General features: G+C 47.2%; 1 protein-coding gene across 2 annotated transcripts in view; it reads right to left on the reverse strand.

The window, feature by feature from the left end:
- The window catches only part of PAK3 (p21 (RAC1) activated kinase 3), a 355,050-nt gene that overhangs the window by 21,667 nt on the left and 310,639 nt on the right, over positions 1-22,744 (reverse strand). For both annotated transcript variants that reach the window (XM_086918440.1, XM_086918439.1), the window contains one exon: positions 13,492-13,591. In XM_086918440.1, coding sequence (XP_086774566.1) covers positions 13,492-13,591 — 100 coding nt within the window. The remainder of the gene's footprint in view (positions 1-13,491; positions 13,592-22,744) is intronic.

Consider the following 22,744-nt stretch of genomic DNA (forward strand, 5'->3'; position numbering starts at 1 on the left):
AAGTGAAGGCGTGCAGAGAAAATTATAAAAAAGTGACTAAGAGGAGGAAACTCGTCTTGCAGGCAGAAGCGTGGGCAGATTTAAGAGAAGCAGGGGAAAGAAAGGATCTAGCGGGTTTTTGGAGGATTATCAATAACCCCACTTTCCAGGAAAAAGACACCCCGGAGATAGGGGCTAATATCCTCCCAGAACAGTGGGTTACACACTACAGGAGTCTGTATAACCATGAGCCTGGCACCACTGTAGAGTTATCGGCTATTCCAACTCAGGCCCCACCGGTGGAATTCACCATTAAGGAGATCACTGCAGGGATTGAGGGTTTGGCTAAAAATAAAGCCCCGGGGTCCGACGGAATTCCCCCAGATCTGTTTTTGAGTAGCATTGAACTTTGGGCCCCTTTAATGACAAGGGTCATTAACACTGCTATTACCTGCGGCCTACCTCCGTCCTGGTCCAAAGCGGTAATTGTGCCGATTTTTAAGAAGGGAAACAGGGACGACCCCAAGTGCTACCGCCCGATTTCCCTGATCGATGTGTCAGCAAAACTTTTGGGAAGGGCAATTCTTAATAGACTGTCCGAGCGGACCGAAGAAAATAACATCTTCTCGGACACTCAATATGGATTTAGGACAGGGAGGTCTACTAGTGACCAATGCCTGAACCTTTACATGCTGACTGCCAAATATACCATGGCTAGTGATGAATCCATTTACATGGGTTTCATGGATTTGGCAGCGGCATTTGATCACGTCAATAGGGAGAAACTGTGGGGCATGATGTTTAGTATGGGGATAGAGAGTGGCCTAATTAATATATTGAGAGAATTGCACAGCGACACCACGGCTAAGGTCCGTTACAATAGGGAGGGGGGACTGACTGATTCTTTTCCCTGTATGAGTGGGGTCCGACAAGGCTGCATCCTCGCCCCTTTTCTGTTTTCCCTTTACATTAATAATTTGGAGCAGTTCCTGTTAGGTTTAAAGGTAGATTGTCCAAGGGTCGGGTCGCGTCATATTCCTGTTCTGCTTTACGCAGATGACGCGGTGCTGATTGCACGTACACCCAGGAGTTTACAAATCTTGATCAATGGATTCGTCAAGTTCATGGGTGCCCTGGACCTCTTTGTTAACTTGGGTAAATCCTATGTGCTCCTGGCGGGGAAAAAATCTACCTCCAAATTTACTTACACAATAGGGAGTCACATTATAGAAGAGGTTAAAACGTTCCCCTATCTTGGTGTAAAATTTGATGGTGCCTTACAGTTTGATTCCTTGGTGGAGGAGCGTTGTGGCAAAATGATCGCATCTAACGGGGCAATAGCTAGCTATGGCAGGAGGCTAGGAAGATGGTCCCCGGAACAGGTGATGAACCTGTACAGTTCTGTATCATGCTCCAAAGTAACTTATGGGGCAGAAGTATGGGGCTTTGTCAACACCACAAGAATCCAACGGGAAGAAAACAAATATTTGAAATCAATCCTGAGGGTACCCCAAAGCACTGCTGGATTGATTGCCCACAGGGAGCTAGGGAGGCCATATATAGAAGACCTGGTAAAACTGAGGCCCATAGTATCCTGGTTAAAAATCTGGGTCAATCCTGATGCGTCACTCAGTAGAGAAATCTTATCTGATTGTTTGGCGAGGGACAAATGTATGCGTATCCCCTGGCTCCATTATGTGAAGAACAGCCTAGAGGAACTAGGCTTTGGGAACCTCTATACTAACCCTGCAACTATTGTAGCCCAGAGTAAGCAGCAAGTAGGGAAAATTTTTCTAGAGCGGAAAAACCTAAGCAGAGCTGAGGTGGAAGGGTGTAAAAAGACAGTGAGGGCCCATAATTTAGTGAAGAGCGTGGAGGGTATGGAGCCATACTTGTACCTCATGTATAACGCACAGGACAGTTTCTTGATGTGCCGTTTCAGGCTGAACTTACTCCCATTTATGTTGGCATCACCAGCAGGATTTGCTACACCAATTGAGCAGAAGGGGCCCTGCGGCTGCGACAACAGGTCTCCGCAGGACTCCCTTCACTTTGTCCTATTCTGCCCCTTGTATTCAATGCCCAGGCGCAGATTTCTTGTAAACCTCTTAAAAAAAAAACAAATTGGTTCACGCTAGGGAGGCACTAGTATTTTTACAGAAAGCTTCGGACCCCTTAACATTGTGCAGTATTATGAATTTTATTAAGGTAGCGGTCCGCTAAAGGCTCACCAGGGGAGAAGAATGAAATGTTTCTAGTTTTATTCCTTTAAGTGTCATACACTGTTTTACTGTTTGTAATCTATCCATTGTTTATACTCTGTACAAAGGATCTTGGAAATGTTTAATAACTTTTTACTGTGTATATATGTGTGTGCTTTTATGGTGTTTTTTAAATACCGAATAAAGATTCTTTGAATTGAATTGAACAATATACACATCTTAAAATTCAAAAACTAAAATTCACAATAACACAAATCTTAAAGAAGATTTCCACCACAATGCAAGAACAATTTTTAAATCATATAAAGAATGTTGATGACACAATGAGATGTAGAATAGGGTTCAACCGAAGTATTTTAGTGTAGTCCTATGGCAGCAACAACATTTTTTAAAAGGAATCCACGTTGAAGTAAACCAAACAAAATAATAAATTTGCAATAAATGGCAACAGGGAGATGTAGCGTCTATGATCTCTACACAATTTAGTGCAGTATGAATTCTCTTATGAAAGGCACTTAATAGAGGCACGTATTTTGGAGGGTCTTTTCTGAATACCTGCAACGCCTTTTGAATTGCAATAGATCAATAGTAGTTCACTGTGAAACAAGCTTCAATAGTAGTTCACTGTGAAACAAGCTTCAATAGTAGTTCACTGTGAAACAAGCTTCTATTGTAGTTCACTGTGAAACAAGCTTCAATAGTAGTTCACTGTAAAACAAGCTTTAATAGTAGTTCACTGTGAAACAAGCTTCTATTGTAGTTCACTGTGAAACAAGCTTCTAATGTAGTTCACTGTGAAACAAGCTTTAATAGTAGTTCACTGTGAAACAAGCTTCAATAGTAGTTCACCGTGAAACAAGCTTCAATAGTAGTTCACTGTGAAACAAGCTTCAATAGTAGTTCACTGTGAAACAAGCTTCAATAGTAGTTCACTGTGAAACAAGCTTTAATAGTAGTTCACTGTGAAACAAGCTTCTATTGTAGTTCACTGCGAAACAAGCTTCTAATGTAGTTCACTGTGAAACAAGCTTTAATAGTAGTTCACTGTGAAACAAGCTTCAATAGTAGTTCACTGTGAAACAAGCTTTAATAGTAGTTCACTGTGAAACAAGCTTCTATTGTAGTTCACTGTGAAACAAGCTTCAATAGTAGTTCACTGTGAAACAAGCTTCTATTGTAGTTCACTGTGAAACAAGCTTCAATAGTAGTTCACTGTGAAACAAGCTTTCAAAAAGAGAAATAATGACAGTAGGAGATGAGAAGAGTAGGCTCAATTACATGAATGTAAAATAATCAACACAAACAGTTTTAAATTTGAAGGGTTAATCTAATGGTTATGTATTTTCAACATATGCACTGAGTATCAGTATGAGAATAACACTTCTGCACGTTTGAGAAAAAGGCAGATAACTTGGGAGGTATGGAAGCATATTTTAGGTAGCTGACATCAAAGTCATTCAATAGGAATCTCAGACACTTACAAATTGAGCATACATATGGAGAAGTGTCTGGCAGCAATGGGTTTATTTGAACAATTCCTCAAAGACAGTCAAGTAAGACCAAAATATTCTGCACAGTCAGATGTATGAAGGAGACTAGACAAAGTGATCAGACCTTCATTGTACTTGCAATAAACTCTTAAACTCTGCTTAATTATCTGCATGAGACAGCCATCCAGTTTACATTCACTTAGGGTCTGATAACATGGAGCGATCAAATTCAGCAATTGTCCATGTTACTGTATGAACTTTATTGTTTCTTCAATGTACCAATGATTCCATTGTAGGAGCTTCATGGACACATACATGGTTTGTAGGAAGGTGGCTACCTGACTATGGTTACCCCAGATTTTTTGCCTGTGTTTAGCTGGTTTTCGACTTAGTTGGCCTGGTTCCCTGCTAATCAGGGCCCCAGGCTATCTGCTCTCTCTGTAAAATGGATTCCATATACCCTAGGTGCATAACTAGATTGGCTTGGGTCACCTTATCAGCCCCTGTACAGAGCACTATAGGTGCCCAGGGCATAGGTGCATCCAAGGCCTACCAGGGGCTGCAGCATATCTTTTGCCACCCCTGGCTGGCTATCTAAATTGACACAACTGGCTGATCACTCAGCTGGGGCAAGTGGGTGTAATCACCCCTTGCTTAGATATAGTATACCTATATCTAAACCTATATCTGGACACATATATAACCTGTAAGCCACTCCTATGGAAGGCCTCATCAATCCTGGAGGCAGAGTGCGTGGTTTTATGTGAGATGGTGCTCTGGCGTGAGCTGAGCCTGTCTGCAGCTGTCGGGAACAACTCCCTAAGCTGATCCGGGATAATGCCATACCATATACTCTTAAGCGCATTATAATCCTCGCGGTTATATAGCAACTTTGGTTTGGCTTTATCAAAACATGTCGTGTAAGGTGTCATACGAATTGGAATACTATCCCCTCGCCAGTTCTGGCGACGGGGATAGCATTCCACCCTTCTAGAGGGAGAAGACATGTTACTTTACTGAAACGCGGTTGATTTAAAATGAGCCTCAGATCCACAAAATGGATGCCCCTGCCACAGACACGGGTCTGACCTCCTGCTGCTGACCGAAACCCGGCAGAGGAGGCCTGGACAAAGAGTTTCCTGTCACAGGGCGGTGTCAAACCACCCCAGACAGGAGATAGTGGATTGGAGTAGGGAGGTTTCAATGAAACCAGACACTGCCTGGGGAGCACAAGGCTGCCCCTTGCAGGATCCGGCCAAACCGGTTCTGGGGCCTCCCAGCCCCTGTCCCAGCGCGGCCAGGATCAAAGGAGAGGGGTGTAACCACCCCCTTCCTGGGTCCCACCCATAGGAGGGGACCTAGCAGGATGTCCAACCCCCGAGATTCGAATAAGAGGGGGAGCAGTCCCAACGGACCTCAGATCATCCTGAAGAAACATAAGAAACGAAATCTGGACCCTTCGACTTTCTACACGACGTGAGAAGACTGAAGAATCTCCCTTGTGGTCAAGGAGTGACCACCCTGTGCAAACAGGCACCATCCAGCCCTCGACCCTTGCTTTGTTGCAGTTCCCGCCGGAACTCGAGCGACAGAGATCGACGAGATCAAGCTTGCCTGCCTTCTACCTGCCCGATCCACAGTCCCTGCAGAGCTGAGACCCGTGGAGGCGACCGGAAGCGTGGGGCACGCCATCTTGAAAAGGCCACGAGACGCTGACCGTGCGGCCCACGAGTGACCCTCGAAGCTGTACACCGGGGTTTGAGAAGCCCCAGCCCCGAGCTCCACTTGCACCAAAGCTCACCCCTCCACACTCGACGAGTGCTGCGTGGGGCCCTTCTGCTTGTGTGCGCTCGACGCGTTGGCCCGGTCACTTGCCAGCTGGCTTGTGGCCCCTGTGCCGACGAACTTCGAAATACGACTTGCTTTTCTGGTTGCTCCAGATCTGCACCAGCTCCTGTGAAAAGGAGCACCCACTCTGACCCTCCTGGTTCGAGTGATAAGCAATCTCCCGGTTCCGCGTGGATTGCTTTTGCCAAGTGCTGTTTGCTACAATCTTCAAGCCGACGGTGCTGACGGCGAGAGCCTACGTGGGACAGATCGTGACCTGCTCCTGGACGTCGCAGATGCCCCAGAGCCCACGTGACAGCGGAGAGAAGCCTATCGACAACCGCCTGATTGCGCCCGACATTGCCTGGTTCCGTCCTGGTTCCACCCTGGTCACTGCTGAGTGACCCAGACTCTGTCCCCTCTGCTTTCAGGTACTTTTCTACATCGATCCACCCTTGGATCGCACCGGACACTTCTGCTTCACAGCGCCTGCAGCTGCAACAGCTCCAAGCACCCAGAACCTGCGTGACAGAACCCGACGCCACTTCGACCCTGTGCACCCACGGCCTGTGGGTGAGGTAACTTTGCAACGCCGGTGTCTTTACACTGGTACACACCTCTAGGGTCTGTGTCTAAAGTTTTGTGTTCCTAGGTTCAGCGGAAGTATCTTTTTATTCACTTTAATTGACTTTTACGCACCATTGACAGTGCATTGGTGCGCGCTGCACTTTCCGTGCTGCATCCGTCTCCTGTGGGCTACTCCCGACTTCTTCATTGCTTGTCCTGACTGCTCCCAGCGAATCTCTAGGCCCTAGGCCTAACCATTGTTCGTAAAGTGTTACTTATACCACTTTTTTGATATATGGTCTGAGTGGCCACCCGCCCTCATCCATAAACGTGCAACTTTATATGTGTAACAGTGCTTTTGATTTAACGCTTGTGCCCCTTTCCTCATAAAGAGTACTGGGGAGTAATTTAGTAATAAATACATATATTTTTATAATATATACTTGTGTGGTGTCCTTTCATTTGATTACAGGATTGTATGTGGTAAAACAAGCTCGCTTAACACGACCTCTTAAGTTAAGCCTTTAAGGCTGCTTAGTCCATGCTACCACTAGGATAGCTTGTCTACAAGGTTGACTTACAACCTGACATCTTTGGGGTTTGCTTGGACTGATAACCAGTGGTTCCAGAATTGGAAACACTACCTATCAGGCCAACTTCTCACATTGGTGTGCAGCGGTGCGGATTTGAGCTTGCTGTTTGTTTTACCATTGCAATCTTTATCAAATTGAAAGATCACATCAAGTACCTCTAGGTACATATAAATCAAAAGCTTAGCATATTAAGTTCTACTGAACTTAGTAGTTGTAGATTAAAGGGATTAGCACACCCTGACTACAACTCACTAGCAAGGTACAGTAGGAAACCACTTAGTGTAGGTAAGTGCACCACTTACACCTCACTAGCAGTCATGTCTGATACAGGTAGAGCTTCAGGCTCTGCTCCTGTAATAGTTGATCCTATAGGGACAACATCCAGATATGACAACCTTAGCCACAAAGACCTGAGTGCCTTGTGCACAGCCAGGGGGCTAAAAAAGGGCAGAGGCCCTACCATTCCTTCCCTAATAGCTCTCCTAGAAAAGGATGACCTAGATAAGGCGATTCAGACTCCCTTAGAAACAGAGGAAGGGATAAACTCCCCTGAGAATGAGGATCTTCAAGAAGGAGTAGAGGAGGAAGAGGAAGACCCAGAGGAAGGCTCTGATGTAGAAGAGCCTGAAGATCAGGATCAGGTGGGAAACCAGGTACAGGTTGCCAGGCTTAACCAGGCCAACTTGGACCTACATGGGAATGGAGGGGGCCAGCACCACTCCAGATCTCATAACCAAATTCTCCCAGGTAATAGAAGGGAGAGATCTCTGTCAAGGGACTCTCACCTTTCTAGTGCCTCAAGAGAATCTCAAAGAGGAATGACTTCCTCCCAGAGAATAGAGCATAGGGCCAGGATGAGGGCTGTCCAACTCCAAATAGAAAGGGAAGAGGTAGCCTTGGCTCAAGCTAAACTTGCTTTAGCAAGAGAAAAAAAATTGTGTGGCTTAGATGCCACTGGTGGCAGCAAAATTCCTAAAGAGAAACCCAGGTCCTATGATAGTAGAAACCTGACAAAGATTGTGCCCCCCTATCAGGAAGGGGATGACATCCACAAATGGATGACTGCTCTGGAGAGAGCCTGCATGGTACAGCAGGTTCCTGAGGAACAGTGGGCAGCAATCTTATGGTACTCCTTTTCAGAGAAAGGGAGGGATAGGCTCCTCACTGTCAGACATGAGGATGCCAGCAATTACAAAGTCCTGAAGAGTGTTCTGATAGATGGGTTTGGCTTAACCACTGAACAGTACAGGTTAAAGTTCAGAGATACCCAGAAGACACAGACTCAGGACTGGACTGATTTTGTTGATTGTGCAACTAAGGCTCTGGAGGGTTGGCTGAATGGCAGCAAAGTACATGACTTCACAGGATTGTATAATTTGATTATGAGGGAGCAGATCCTTAGTAATTGTCAGAACCAGCTCTTACACCAGCACCTGGTGGACTCAGATTTGACCTCTCCCCAAGAATTGGGAAAGAGGGCAGATAAATGGGTCAGAACCAGGATTAGGCCTAAGAATCAGGACAATAACCAGAAGAAGGAGTCTACCAAGCCTCAAGATAAGGGTGGGGATAAAAGTAAAGAAAACACTTCCCCAGGGCCCCAAAACTCCAAGAAGGGGGGTGGGTCCCAAGACACTTCTTCAACAGAGAAAAAGCCTTATTGCCATGCCTGTAAACAGGTTGGGCATTACAAAACAGACAGCTGTTGTCCCAAGAATGGCAATAAAGAAAACATACCTCCAAAGCCAGCTCCAACACCTCATGTTACTGTCAGCAGTAATCCCCCAGGAAGTGGGAGCACACCCAGGAATCTGGGTGGGTTTACTTTTGGAGCCCAAGGGGACCCTGGCCTATCCAGGTCCCCATCCCCAAATGATCTTGTCTATGAGACTGGCATGGGGTTTGCCAACTTCTCTGTTTGCCCAAATACCTTGAGCAAATATAGGCAGGAACCCATCATCAATGGTTTGAAAGTGGAAGCTTTTAGAGACACAGGGGCTAGCATCACCATGGTGGCTGACTGTATAGTCCCCTCTAAGCAACTTTTACCAGGTGCCACATACCAGGTAACAAACATTGATGGTATCCAAACCAATCATCCAATGGCAGTAGTAAGTCTCAGCTGGGGAGGTGTCATTGGCCCAAAGAGAGTGGCAGTGTCACCAAACTTGCCTGTAGACTGTCTACTGGGTAATGATTTGGAAATCTCAGCCTGGGCTGAGGTTGAACAGGAAATCCATTCTAGAATGGTAAATTCCAATGGAAAGGTTAGTGGGGCTGTACTGGCTATGGCCCCAATTCAAGATGTCCTTCCTGAAAAGGTTGGTAGGGCTGAGCAACTCTCTGCCCCATCTTTACCAGAAGCTCTTCCCAGACAGAATAGCAAAGCTGTTATGATAACAGCAGAAACCCAAACTGAGTCTCCTCCTGAAAAGGTTGGTGGGGCTGTGATGGCCACAGCCCAAACTCAAACAGATATGTGTGTTGTGAAGCCTGAAATGATGGATCACTCCACCCAAACTGAGAGCATGGAGGAGGAAGAGAAATCTCCCCCTCACCAGACAGTAGGACAGGATCAGCCTCCTCAGGGAACTGATCTTACCCCTGATGAAGGAACTGCCCCAGAGGTTGTTAGGCCTGGCCTGACAGAGCCTCTGATGGCAGTGGACCCTTCTCAGGTGGGATCCAGTCTGGAGCAGGTAACCTGCCCCTCTCTACCTTGCCTCAGTCAGCCCAGGGCTGCAGAGGACAAGAAGGACAGTGAGACCCAGAGGGCCCCCTGTCAAATAAAGCACCCCCATCAACAGATTAGGGGCACCAAAACTAGTAGGCCTAGTAAGGTGAAAACTTTAAAAACTCCTGAGGGAGCCCCCTTAAATACAGTTAGGGACCTCCCACAGATGGATTCTGTTGGGCACAGCCAAACCTGGGACCCAAAGGGTCCAAACCTGAACTGTCCCTCCAGCAAGCCAAACAGAGGGACCCAGCCTCCAGCTTTAGGTAGCCAGAGGTTGACCCTGAGAGCTCAGTGCAACTCAGTTGAAGAAAGAAGGGCACATATGGTGGAAGATGATTGGAGGAAGTTGAGCCCAAAAATAGTGGGGCCTCACTTCAATACTCCATATCCAAACCAGCCTTTAACTTTGCATAAACACACCCAAGGTAGTGATTCCCTATGGTGGAGACCCTCTAATACCCCTAGGGTGAGGGACTGCTTAGTGGACCATGAGACAGGGGTACCCATGCTAGTGCAGGTACTTCCTTATATGGCCACTCAGGCAATAAAGGCTTACCTGGCCAAGGATAGCCTTATCTCCTTTCGTTTGGGGGGGGGTTATGTAGGAAGGTGGCTACCTGACTATGGTTACCCCAGATTTTTTGCCTGTGTTTAGCTGGTTTTCGACTTAGTTGGCCTGGTTCCCTGCTAATCAGGGCCCCAGGCTATCTGCTCTCTCTGTAAAATGGATTCCATATACCCTAGGTGCATAACTAGATTGGCTTGGGTCACCTTATCAGCCCCTGTACAGAGCACTATAGGTGCCCAGGGCATAGGTGCATCCAAGGCCTACCAGGGGCTGCAGCATATCTTTTGCCACCCCTGGCTGGCTATCTAAATTGACACAACTGGCTGATCACTCAGCTGGGGCAAGTGGGTGTAATCACCCCTTGCTTAGATATAGTATACCTATATCTAAACCTATATCTGGACACATATATAACCTGTAAGCCACTCCTATGGAAGGCCTCATCAATCCTGGAGGCAGAGTGCGTGGTTTTATGTGAGATGGTGCTCTGGCGTGAGCTGAGCCTGTCTGCAGCTGTCGGGAACAACTCCCTAAGCTGATCCGGGATAATGCCATACCATATACTCTTAAGCGCATTATAATCCTCGCGGTTATATAGCAACTTTGGTTTGGCTTTATCAAAACATGTCGTGTAAGGTGTCATACGAATTGGAATACTATCCCCTCGCCAGTTCTGGCGACGGGGATAGCATTCCACCCTTCTAGAGGGAGAAGACATGTTACTTTACTGAAACGCGGTTGATTTAAAATGAGCCTCAGATCCACAAAATGGATGCCCCTGCCACAGACACGGGTCTGACCTCCTGCTGCTGACCGAAACCCGGCAGAGGAGGCCTGGACAAAGAGTTTCCTGTCACAGGGCGGTGTCAAACCACCCCAGACAGGAGATAGTGGATTGGAGTAGGGAGGTTTCAATGAAACCAGACACTGCCTGGGGAGCACAAGGCTGCCCCTTGCAGGATCCGGCCAAACCGGTTCTGGGGCCTCCCAGCCCCTGTCCCAGCGCGGCCAGGATCAAAGGAGAGGGGTGTAACCACCCCCTTCCTGGGTCCCACCCATAGGAGGGGACCTAGCAGGATGTCCAACCCCCGAGATTCGAATAAGAGGGGGAGCAGTCCCAACGGACCTCAGATCATCCTGAAGAAACATAAGAAACGAAATCTGGACCCTTCGACTTTCTACACGACGTGAGAAGACTGAAGAATCTCCCTTGTGGTCAAGGAGTGACCACCCTGTGCAAACAGGCACCATCCAGCCCTCGACCCTTGCTTTGTTGCAGTTCCCGCCGGAACTCGAGCGACAGAGATCGACGAGATCAAGCTTGCCTGCCTTCTACCTGCCCGATCCACAGTCCCTGCAGAGCTGAGACCCGTGGAGGCGACCGGAAGCGTGGGGCACGCCATCTTGAAAAGGCCACGAGACGCTGACCGTGCGGCCCACGAGTGACCCTCGAAGCTGTACACCGGGGTTTGAGAAGCCCCAGCCCCGAGCTCCACTTGCACCAAAGCTCACCCCTCCACACTCGACGAGTGCTGCGTGGGGCCCTTCTGCTTGTGTGCGCTCGACGCGTTGGCCCGGTCACTTGCCAGCTGGCTTGTGGCCCCTGTGCCGACGAACTTCGAAATACGACTTGCTTTTCTGGTTGCTCCAGATCTGCACCAGCTCCTGTGAAAAGGAGCACCCACTCTGACCCTCCTGGTTCGAGTGATAAGCAATCTCCCGGTTCCGCGTGGATTGCTTTTGCCAAGTGCTGTTTGCTACAATCTTCAAGCCGACGGTGCTGACGGCGAGAGCCTACGTGGGACAGATCGTGACCTGCTCCTGGACGTCGCAGATGCCCCAGAGCCCACGTGACAGCGGAGAGAAGCCTATCGACAACCGCCTGATTGCGCCCGACATTGCCTGGTTCCGTCCTGGTTCCACCCTGGTCACTGCTGAGTGACCCAGACTCTGTCCCCTCTGCTTTCAGGTACTTTTCTACATCGATCCACCCTTGGATCGCACCGGACACTTCTGCTTCACAGCGCCTGCAGCTGCAACAGCTCCAAGCACCCAGAACCTGCGTGACAGAACCCGACGCCACTTCGACCCTGTGCACCCACGGCCTGTGGGTGAGGTAACTTTGCAACGCCGGTGTCTTTACACTGGTACACACCTCTAGGGTCTGTGTCTAAAGTTTTGTGTTCCTAGGTTCAGCGGAAGTATCTTTTTATTCACTTTAATTGACTTTTACGCACCATTGACAGTGCATTGGTGCGCGCTGCACTTTCCGTGCTGCATCCGTCTCCTGTGGGCTACTCCCGACTTCTTCATTGCTTGTCCTGACTGCTCCCAGCGAATCTCTAGGCCCTAGGCCTAACCATTGTTCGTAAAGTGTTACTTATACCACTTTTTTGATATATGGTCTGAGTGGCCACCCGCCCTCATCCATAAACGTGCAACTTTATATGTGTAACAGTGCTTTTGATTTAACGCTTGTGCCCCTTTCCTCATAAAGAGTACTGGGGAGTAATTTAGTAATAAATACATATATTTTTATAATATATACTTGTGTGGTGTCCTTTCATTTGATTACAGGATTGTATGTGGTAAAACAAGCTCGCTTAACACGACCTCTTAAGTTAAGCCTTTAAGGCTGCTTAGTCCATGCTACCACTAGGATAGCTTGTCTACAAGGTTGACTTACAACCTGACATCTTTGGGGTTTGCTTGGACTGATAACCAGTGGTTCCAGAATTGGAAACACTACCTATCAGGCCAACTTCTCACATGGTTCATTTGAAAAAAAAAACTCTAATGAAATACATAACTAAATGTTCTTGAATTGTTACGGAGTGCAGCTGGCTGCATATGTCTTTCTTTCAGTACTACATTGTTTTTAAAACAGAGTGCAAAATCTGCGTATTGACTAGAGTAAGTTCAGATCTAACAAAAGAAAGTGTAAGTGAATGAGGTTCCATGAGGTGCTTTTATTTTTTAATATAAATGTATGCAGTTCAATGTTCTAACCACATTATATGCAACAATTCTATTATTAAGTGCGGTTGATGTCCAAAATACGGTCTTTCCAAACACCTATGCCCTTTTCTTAAGCCATCAACTCGAGGGTCCCAATTTTTGAGCGAGATGGTAGCTTCTACTACCAAGTCTCTAGAACGATGATCAGCCATAGTGTTTATTACTTCTGCATTGATTATACTATGAAGATAGTTAAATGAAAGAAAATATGCACATTAAGTGGAGAAATATAAGAATCTTTCTGAAGCATTAAACACAATTCCACATGTCTGAAAACAGTAATAAAAGCCTTAAAATCTAAAAGTACCAAAAACACATTTTAGCCAGCCGCCTGTACCCTGTTTCCTCAACTACCACTTGCACAGCAACATCCCTCGTTAATATATTAAAAACTCAAAACAAATTTAATTAATACTCCTATCCAAAGTTAAGTGCAGTTTGCATAGTTACGGTTCCACAAATTGTAAATATCACACACAGGGAAACTTACTTAATTTCACAGATCCATCCATTCCTAGAAGAATGTTATCACTCTTGATGTCTCTATGGATCACCTGGTTTGAATGTAAGAAATCCAAGGCTTGGAGGCACTAAAAAGATGCAAACACCAAGTTCATTTACTGGTACAATATAACCAACGAGAACAGTGTTGGGCAATGTTTTATTTTTAGGATCAGCTTGTATTATTGCCAGACATTTAAAGGTCAAACCCTTAACATTTTTTGAAGAAAGAGATTAGTTTCTTCAGTACAAATGCACCCTATTGAATGCATAAAAACATCCTTCTTCCATATGTGTGCTTGTAGACACCAATATTACATAAATCGGAAAAACAGATTTAGATGAAAAAAAAACTGAAATCTTGAGGAATTAAATATTTTGGTGGTAACAAAAATATATGCTTTAGTTGCACTGCTCTGGCTCTCTCCAGAGTACAACAATACAAGTACAGAACCAGCCCTAATGAGGAGCAGTAAAGCCTTACATTCAAAACGTGATGCAGTTTTAAAGAGTTCATGTTTCAGATTAGGATGGTTTTACTACAATTCACCATCAGAAAATGAACTAAGTTGTGGAAGCTCAATTATTATACAACTGAATTTTAAGTTGACACCGTTTAAAATATCTGCATTATTTTCAGAAAGCACAAAACTGGGCAGATAAGTTGTTATCTTCTAGCAAAGATCTGCATGCATGACCAACAACTTAAAGTAATTACACTAAATTCTTATTGGTCTGATATACAAATGCAAATACATACGCATAAAGGTCTAAAGAATAGGATTTTGAGATGGTATATAATGCTTAAAATTCCTTCCTCATACATGGGCTCATATAGATACAAAATAATGCATGCACACAAAGCATGTTTCGTATGTGGATACTGAAACCAGGACAACATAATCCATGCACACAAATAAACCTTCAATACATGTTTTTGTGCTTATACTGATACAAGTGCCTCTGGGGATTGCTGCCCTTTGCAGAGAGAGACAGATCCTGCTGCATTTTTGAATCCACGACCAGCGCTACCTTTCGCGACACCCGCTTCGCGGGTGCCGCTCATTTGCATACGCGCCGTGTCTGCTTGGTGTGAGCGGCTTCACAACCGGTGAAGAACTAACGCGCTCCCAGGTGAGGCATAGAGCGTTTGATTGTGCGTGGAGCCGACCGGAGGACTGCGAGGACCAGCAGCCTCAGCTGACACAGCTGGTGCCTCTTCCCCCGGCGGCCACGCCCCCTGCCTCTCAGAATAAGACTGCCTGAGCCCACAGATCGAGTGGGTGCCTCTGGGGATTGCTGCCCTTTGCAGAGAGAGACAGATCCTGCTGCATTTTTGAATCCACGACCAGCGCTACCTTTCGCGACACCCGCTTCGCGGGTGCCGCTCATTTGCATACGCGCCGTGTCTGCTTGGTGTGAGCGGCTTCACAACCGGTGAAGAACTAACGCGCTCCCAGGTGAGGCATAGAGCGTTTGATTGTGCGTGGAGCCGACCGGAGGACTGCGAGGACCAGCAGCCTCAGCTGACACAGCTGGTGCCTCTTCCCCCGGCGGCCACGCCCCCTGCCTCTCGGAATAAGACTGCCTGAGCCCACAGATCGAGTGGGTGCCTCTGGGGATTGCTGCCCTTTGCAGAGAGAGACAGATCCTGCTGCATTTTTGAATCCACGACCAGCGCTACCTTTCGCGACACCTGCTTCGCGGGTGCCGCTCATTTGCATACGTGCCGTGTCTGCTTGGTGTGAGCGGCTTCACAACCGGTGAAGAACTAACGCGCTCCCAGGTGAGGCATAGAGCGTTTGATTGTGCGTGGAGCCGACCGGAGGACTGCGAGGACCAGCAGCCTCAGCTGACACAGCTGGTGCCTCTTCCCCCGGCGGCCACGCCCCCTGCCTCTCGGAATAAGACTGCCTGAGCCCACAGATCGAGTGGGTGCCTCTGGGGATTGCTGCCCTTTGCAGAGAGAGACAGATCCTGCTGCATTTTTGAATCCACGACCAGCGCTACCTTTCGCGACACCCGCTTCGCGGGTGCCGCTCATTTGCATACGCGCCGTGTCTGCTTGGTGTGAGCGGCTTCACAACCGGTGAAGAACTAACGCGCTCCCAGGTGAGGCATAGAGCGTTTGATTGTGCGTGGAGCCGACCGGAGGACTGCGAGGACCAGCAGCCTCAGCTGACACAGCTGGTGCCTCTTCCCCCGGCGGCCACGCCCCCTGCATCTCGGAATAAGACTGCCTGAGCCCACAGATCGAGTGGGTGCCTCTGGGGATTGCTGCCCTTTGCAGAGAGAGACAGATCCTGCAGCATTTTTGAATCCACGACCAGCGCTACCTTTCGCGACACCCGCTTCGCGGGTGCCGCTCATTTGCATACGCGCCGTGTCTGCTTGGTGTGAGCGGCTTCACAACCGGTGAAGAACTAACGCGCTCCCAGGTGAGGCATAGAGCGTTTGATTGTGCGTGGAGCCGACCGGAGGACTGCGAGGACCAGCAGCCTCAGCTGACACAGCTGGTGCCTCTTCCCCCGGCGGCCACGCCCCCTGCCTCTCGGAATAAGACTGCCTGAGCCCACAGATCGAGTGGGTGCCTCTGGGGATTGCTGCCCTTTGCAGAGAGAGACAGATCCTGCAGCATTTTTGAATCCACGACCAGCGCTACCTTTCGCGACACCCGCTTCGCGGGTGCCGCTCATTTGCATACGCGCCGTGTCTGCTTGGTGTGAGCGGCTTCACAACCGGTGAAGAACTAACGCGCTCCCAGGTGAGGCATAGAGCGTTTGATTGTGCGTGGAGCCGACCGGAGGACTGCGAGGACCAGCAGCCTCAGCTGACACAGCTGGTGCCTCTTCCCCCGGCGGCCACGCCCCCTGCCTTGGTGCACTTAATCCGCCCCAGCTCAACCGCGACGCGGGACGCGCGCGGGTCGGAGCACGGGGCGAAGACCGGGCAAAGAGCGGGCCGTTTGAGGCCGTTCGAGTACGGGAGAGTCCGGTCCGGGCCCCCTCTCTTTGCCTGCTCCCCCAAGCCTACTGTCCCTTTGAGAAATGTGCACACGGGAAACAAGAAGTAAAACATCTTCCCTTGCTGCAGCCGGAGCGGTTAAAGGCCCTATCGATACCTACTTTGCCAAGGCTGGCTCACTCCTGATTGAGGAGATCCAAGTCCTGGAGCGAAGAATTTCACAAGAAATTGATTGGGTAAGGAGATCTTCTATGGGACCGATGGCACTAGCTAGAACGCCTGAAAATAGTTCGGGCAGGCCTATCATGCATAGCTCCGATCAGGCACCATTTCACCCTACGGACACCATAACAAACAGCCCAGAAATCACTATTGATGTTCCAAGCGATCTAGAGGACATGAGCCTAATGGTGTTACCCAACACTCAAAACACCCAACCTATACCACCACAGAATACTGAGGTAGCTCCAATCATAGAATCCAATAGCGATAACAATAAGGGAGCCAGAGAGGGGGCGATTCCTAAAAAGAAGCAAGGGCCACAAAACCCAGAAGAACTTAGGTCCAAAACTCCCAAATCTAAACAAACTAGAGGTAAGGGGAGGAAATTAACCGCCCTTGCCCCAATGGGGGTAAGATCAGGAACGCCAACTACTCCCAGACCACCCAAATTAACCCCACCCTCACAATCTACTGACAATGTCCAACTAGACACCTCCTCGGATGACATCACTCTGGAGGATATAGGTTCACTGCTCAGGTCTCTATTAAGCCCACTAGAGGCGAGACTGATTAAGATCGAAGCAAGATTAGTGAGTATCGAAAAGGCAACGGTGCAATTTGCCGATGCTAGGAAAACTGACAGCAATGTGACTAAGACATTAAAGGAGGGTACAGGCTTTAATTCTGCTAAAAACAACAATCTACAGGCTGTATCAAACTCTAAACCATCAGACTCAAAACTTAGATCCACACAACCTGCAAAAAACAATGCACCAAAACCCACAGTTGCACTTACAGTCCCGACACCCTTACAGCAACCAAATACTATTACTCCCAAACCTGCCTCCTCATCAAAACCTAATCCAACTCCACTGACTAAAACCAAGGATGACCCCCCACTTGAGGGAGAGAAGCCACACACCAAACGAAAACTACAGTTTGTAAACCTCCCACCAGAAGCCGCCCCCTACACCGTAGTTTTGGCTGGGGTACCAGAACTTGACCCCCCCACATTTGAATCATACACCTCACTCAAGAATAAAGTAATAAATTGGCTCTCGGTTAATAGACCACTACCGAGAGGAACTGCGAGTGACATTTCCACGACAAAGAGAGTAGCATGGGTGGGGCATACTAGGAAGTCCATCAGAGGAGATTGCATTTTGGTCTCCTTTAGAGACCCCAATACAGCTGCATATATCTGCTCCTGTGCTACTGATGAGGACTTCGGTAATACCATCCAAACACTTCCCCTCTCATTTTTCTACCCCTCCAATCTTTACAACTCTGAGGATCACAGGTGGGGACATCACCAAGAGTTATTGGAGGGTTGGGAAACTCGTCACAGAGATATCAACAATTACCCTCCATATAGGGGGAGACCAACTGAGTATATCTCTGGTTACGGGGATGAGGCGGGGTGGGAAACCGTCACTAGGAGGAGGAGGGGGGGTGGTGGTCATAGGAGGGGAATACCCGGACCATATAGAATGCATTACCCTGCCTATCTACCAACACAAAATCGATACAGCAATTTAGATATGGTAGATTGACAGACGGCTGGAGAGGGGAACGTTGCTTCCGCAACCTACCTAACTACCACCAACACACCTACAGTCCACATATTCGATACAAATTCACATACACTGGCGGATACATCGACAACAAGTTTAGGTGAATCGATCCAGACGCCAGCCATGATGAACCCTTCCTCACCCACTGCCACTAGTCTATCGGACTTCACATATCCATCCCCAATTCATAGGGCCCACCAAGAGCCCATTGATAGTGCTGCGAGCCCGCCGCGCGTCCAAGTACCACACATAACAGTAATTTCGTGGAATGTAGCAGGGCTCTCTAGTAAATTAGACTGTCTAGAGTGGGGCTCCTACATTAGATCTAAAAATTTAATACTCCTGCAAGAAACCTGGGCGCGAGAAGCAATAGACATACCTGGCTTTGCTTCCTTCTCCAAAACAGCCAAGTGGGGGGGAAAGGGGAGACCATCTGGGGGATTAATGACAGGGGTAGCAACGGATCTAGGTTGCCAAGCCTCCGATTTAGAGACCGCTTCCGACGATCTGTTGGCTGTCCTACTAGAATGGCCGGACTCATCAAAGCTATTAGTCATTAATATCTACTCTAGGCCGACCCAAATGTATAAAGAGTCGCCTACTATAGATGAGTTAGCTAGATTCCTAGAGGGCATTCCGTGCGATCTCGCCTGTCTGGTTGGGGGCGATTTTAATTCCCACTATGAACCTCTGCCCGGATTACGTGACGGCCCTTCCCTAGATGAAGATTCCTGCTGGCTTATACCTGAGACGGCGGCACCACCTCCAAGGGCCTGGACTCTTCTAGCCCTACAAATAAACGCCCTTACTCTTAATTTCGGTCTTAGGGCATGTAATGGCCGTTGTAGCTCGGATATACCTAGTAACCCGACCTACAACAAACCTGGTAGTGAATCTAGACTCTATTACATCATGGTCAAAACCTCCATGTGGCAAGCAATAGTCGACTTTAAAGTGTGCCCAAGAGAGGATAGTGATCATAACTCCCTGGAACTGACTTACTCCCTTCCCGGGAGTAAGGACACATCACAGGGATCTGGCAATGACAAGTCGGGTCTCCTACTTGAAACCAACCGTAGGAAAGTCAAGTGGGAGAAGCTGGCTAGCAGTATAGACAAATTACCCTGCCTCTATGAAAGGTTAATTCCCTTACTAGAGAGTGCCTTTGATCTGGGCATTAAAGACCCAGACGAAGACACCAGAAGGGAGCTAGCAATAATTCATAAAAACATCACAGATTCCCTCGAACAAGACCTGTTTACAACCTCCATGAAAAGGAAGGGCTATAAGCCTAAGACCTCTTGGTATAATGCCACATGTAGGAAGGCTAAGGCTCATTTGCTATCTGCCATAAAGGGACGCCTTAGCAGGGAAGTAATCCGCGACAGAAGAAATAAGTACAAGTCCCTCCTAGTGAATGCTAGGGCGGAATGGGACTATGACTATTGGGAGAATCTCGTGAAAGCATTATCAACCAGAGACTCACGCAAATTTTGGCGTGTAGTAGCGAATGGCACGGTTGAGTTATCATCTGCAATAGAGCCCAACATAGCCGCCTCAGTATGGCAGGCCCACTTTGAAGCACTATATGCAGAGGGAGGTGAGGATTTTAGCAGCGAGAGTATTTTGCCCACACCTACCCCTTCGGGGGCTGTATTCACTGAAAAAGAGGTAAGGGAGGCCATTAAAGGTCTAGCTGCTGGAAAAGCCCCGGGATTGGACGGGGTCCCGGGGGACCTGTTCAAACAGGAACCAGGGATCTGGGCACCGTACCTCGCACTAATATTCAATGCCATCCAGGGGGGAATGACTGTGCCCGATACTTGGACGGGAGCAGAGGTAGTCCCAATCTATAAAAAGGGATCCCCCCTGCTCCCGTCCAACTATCGACCTATCAGTCTGATAGATATATCCCAAAAACTTTTTGGCAGACTGATCTTAAATCGCTTGCAAGCGTGGATCCAAGAAATGGATATCCTGTCCCCATACCAGGCAGGATTCCGGGAGGGTGTATCCACCACAGACCAAATATTTAGGTTACAACTCCTCTATTGGAGAACAGCGATAATCGAGGGCGGCAGTCTCTATACCATCTTTGTAGACCTACGCGCCGCCTTCGATTTGGTGCCTAGAGCTAGATTGTGGAATGTTATGAAGGAGCTGAATGTCCCCGCTGATATCCTGGCAATTCTGATGAGACTTCATTCTAATAACTACGCCCGCGTTAGGTGTGGCAAAGGTGGAAAACTAACCGAGCGGTTCCCCGTTCGCAGAGGTGTAAGACAGGGTTGTGTACTTGCACCCACCCTGTTTTGCATCTTTGTGAACGGGGTAATTGCCCACCTTAACAGGATTGCCAACTCGGACGCCCCCAAGTTGACTGGCAACAGGGTGCCTGCAATTATGTTTGCAGACGACACCCTGTTGCTGTCTAAATCCCCAATGGGGATCCAACGCATTTTGGATGGCTTCCTTGACTTCTGCTCTGACCGGGGACTGGAAGTTAATCCTCAAAAAACAAAATTCATGATTTTAAATCCCAACTCCCGAAATAGAACCCCTCCCAAGCTAGGCATGGTTCAATTAGAACGGGTGCATAATATCGAATACCTGGGGATCACTATAAACGAACACTTAACTTGGTCATCCCACCAGGCCAAAGTGACCATCAAACTGGCACAGTTGGCGGGTGGCACTTTGCGTCTGGCAAATAAATCTAGTTATCGACCACTCACCCCAATCATTCATATATACAAAACACAAGCTAGGGCAGGGGTCACTTACGGGGGAGAGTTGTGGGGTTACACCCAGCATCCCAAGTTACAGTCCACGGAGAACAAATTTTTGAGACAGGTAGCTGCCCTCCCCCAGAGCACCCCATTACTACCACTCAGGTTAGATTTGGGAATCAGACCCATTACAGAGGAGCTAGGACTAAAACCCCTAAAATTCTGGAGGCGTTTGTGGTCTAGCCCAGATCTCGCAAGCTATAGAGAGGAACTACATGAATTCCTGGAACTACGGAACACAAAGAGGATTCCTTGGTTGACTTACGTCAAGGGAAGGTTCGAGGAAATGGGATTCCCGGAACTATGGACAGATCCTCTTAATTCCTGTACCAAGATCCCAAAAAAGGCACTCGCGAGTACCTACTACGCCATGATGCTCACCAGAGCCTCTAATGACACTCGTGAGGGGTCTCTGACAAATTCATTCTTGAAAATAAAAGATACCTATTCCCTTGAAAAAACTCTAGACGAGATTTCCCCTGCATTAACCAGGAAACTGTTTTTACAATGGCGCTATGGATGCCTTCCTCTAGCTTCGTTTACAGCGTCTTGGTCAGCATGCTCCACTATATCAACTTGCCCAATGTGCGCACACCCGAAGGAGGACGACATGCATGCGGTCTTTTTCTGCAAGGGCTACGAGCGGAGCAGGAAATATTGGCTAGTTCCGATGCTCAGGAACTTGGGATTCAGATCTCACCAAACCGCTTATAGAGTCCTAAAATCCGATCTCTCCCCTCCTATTGTTTTTGCACTGTCAAAATTCTTAACTTCATTGTGGTTCACCCGAAGCCGAATGATGAAAAGTCTGGTATAAATGGACATGACCAGCGGCTTTCCACAAATGTCTTATCTAACATTTAAACTATTTTTTATCAATTTGGATCACACTATGTTTAATAAGTTTTTAATTGTATGTATTGTTCTGCATCTTTTATGATCTGTGATCGAAATAAAGATTTTTGAAATGAAATGATACAACAATATGCATATACATAAGTAAACATTCAAGCATACATGTGAGAGCTCATACTCTTATCTTATGATGAAAGCTAGGCTCTTGAATACACAGATTCCTGTTGACAATTCCTCCAATATTCTTCAACTTTTCAGTAATCCTTTATTAATGCATTCCGTATGCTACAGTTACTTCGGAGCTCTTACATTAGGAGCCATTACAACACTAGAAGGTTTTAGTGTCTTTACTTCACAGATAAGATACCTTAATATATATGTATGTGTATACACACGCACACATATTAAGGATATGCACATTTAAATTGCTATAACTGTCTAAATTAATTTAGTTAGTTTGAAAGTTTAATGACAAGTTCTGTTTAAGTTAATAAAAATACATGTTTTTGAATATTAAAAAACAATTAATAAAAAATGCAAGCATACTGAACACATTTTGTTTATTAAGGTTTTTTTAATTAAAAATATTGAAAGTAAAAGTACAGAGGACATATGTATAAATATGTAAAAATAGGTGTGCTGTGCGCATTTGCATGTGCTTGTGTTGTATATTAGGTTTTTCGGTTGAAGGTGTTCATTATAATAGGGAGCTAACATTTTTTTAGGGTTTAGGGATAGATTCTTTTTTTAACTGGGTTAATTAGATGTTTAGCGTTAAGGGATATGTAGAGTTTTAGTTTAATGGGTATTTAGGGTTTCGGAGTAGCAATCTGTTCAA

This window comes from Lissotriton vulgaris, chromosome 4_1 (genome assembly GCF_964263255.1).
Source record: "Lissotriton vulgaris chromosome 4_1, aLisVul1.2, whole genome shotgun sequence".
NCBI lineage: Eukaryota > Metazoa > Chordata > Amphibia > Caudata > Salamandridae > Lissotriton > Lissotriton vulgaris.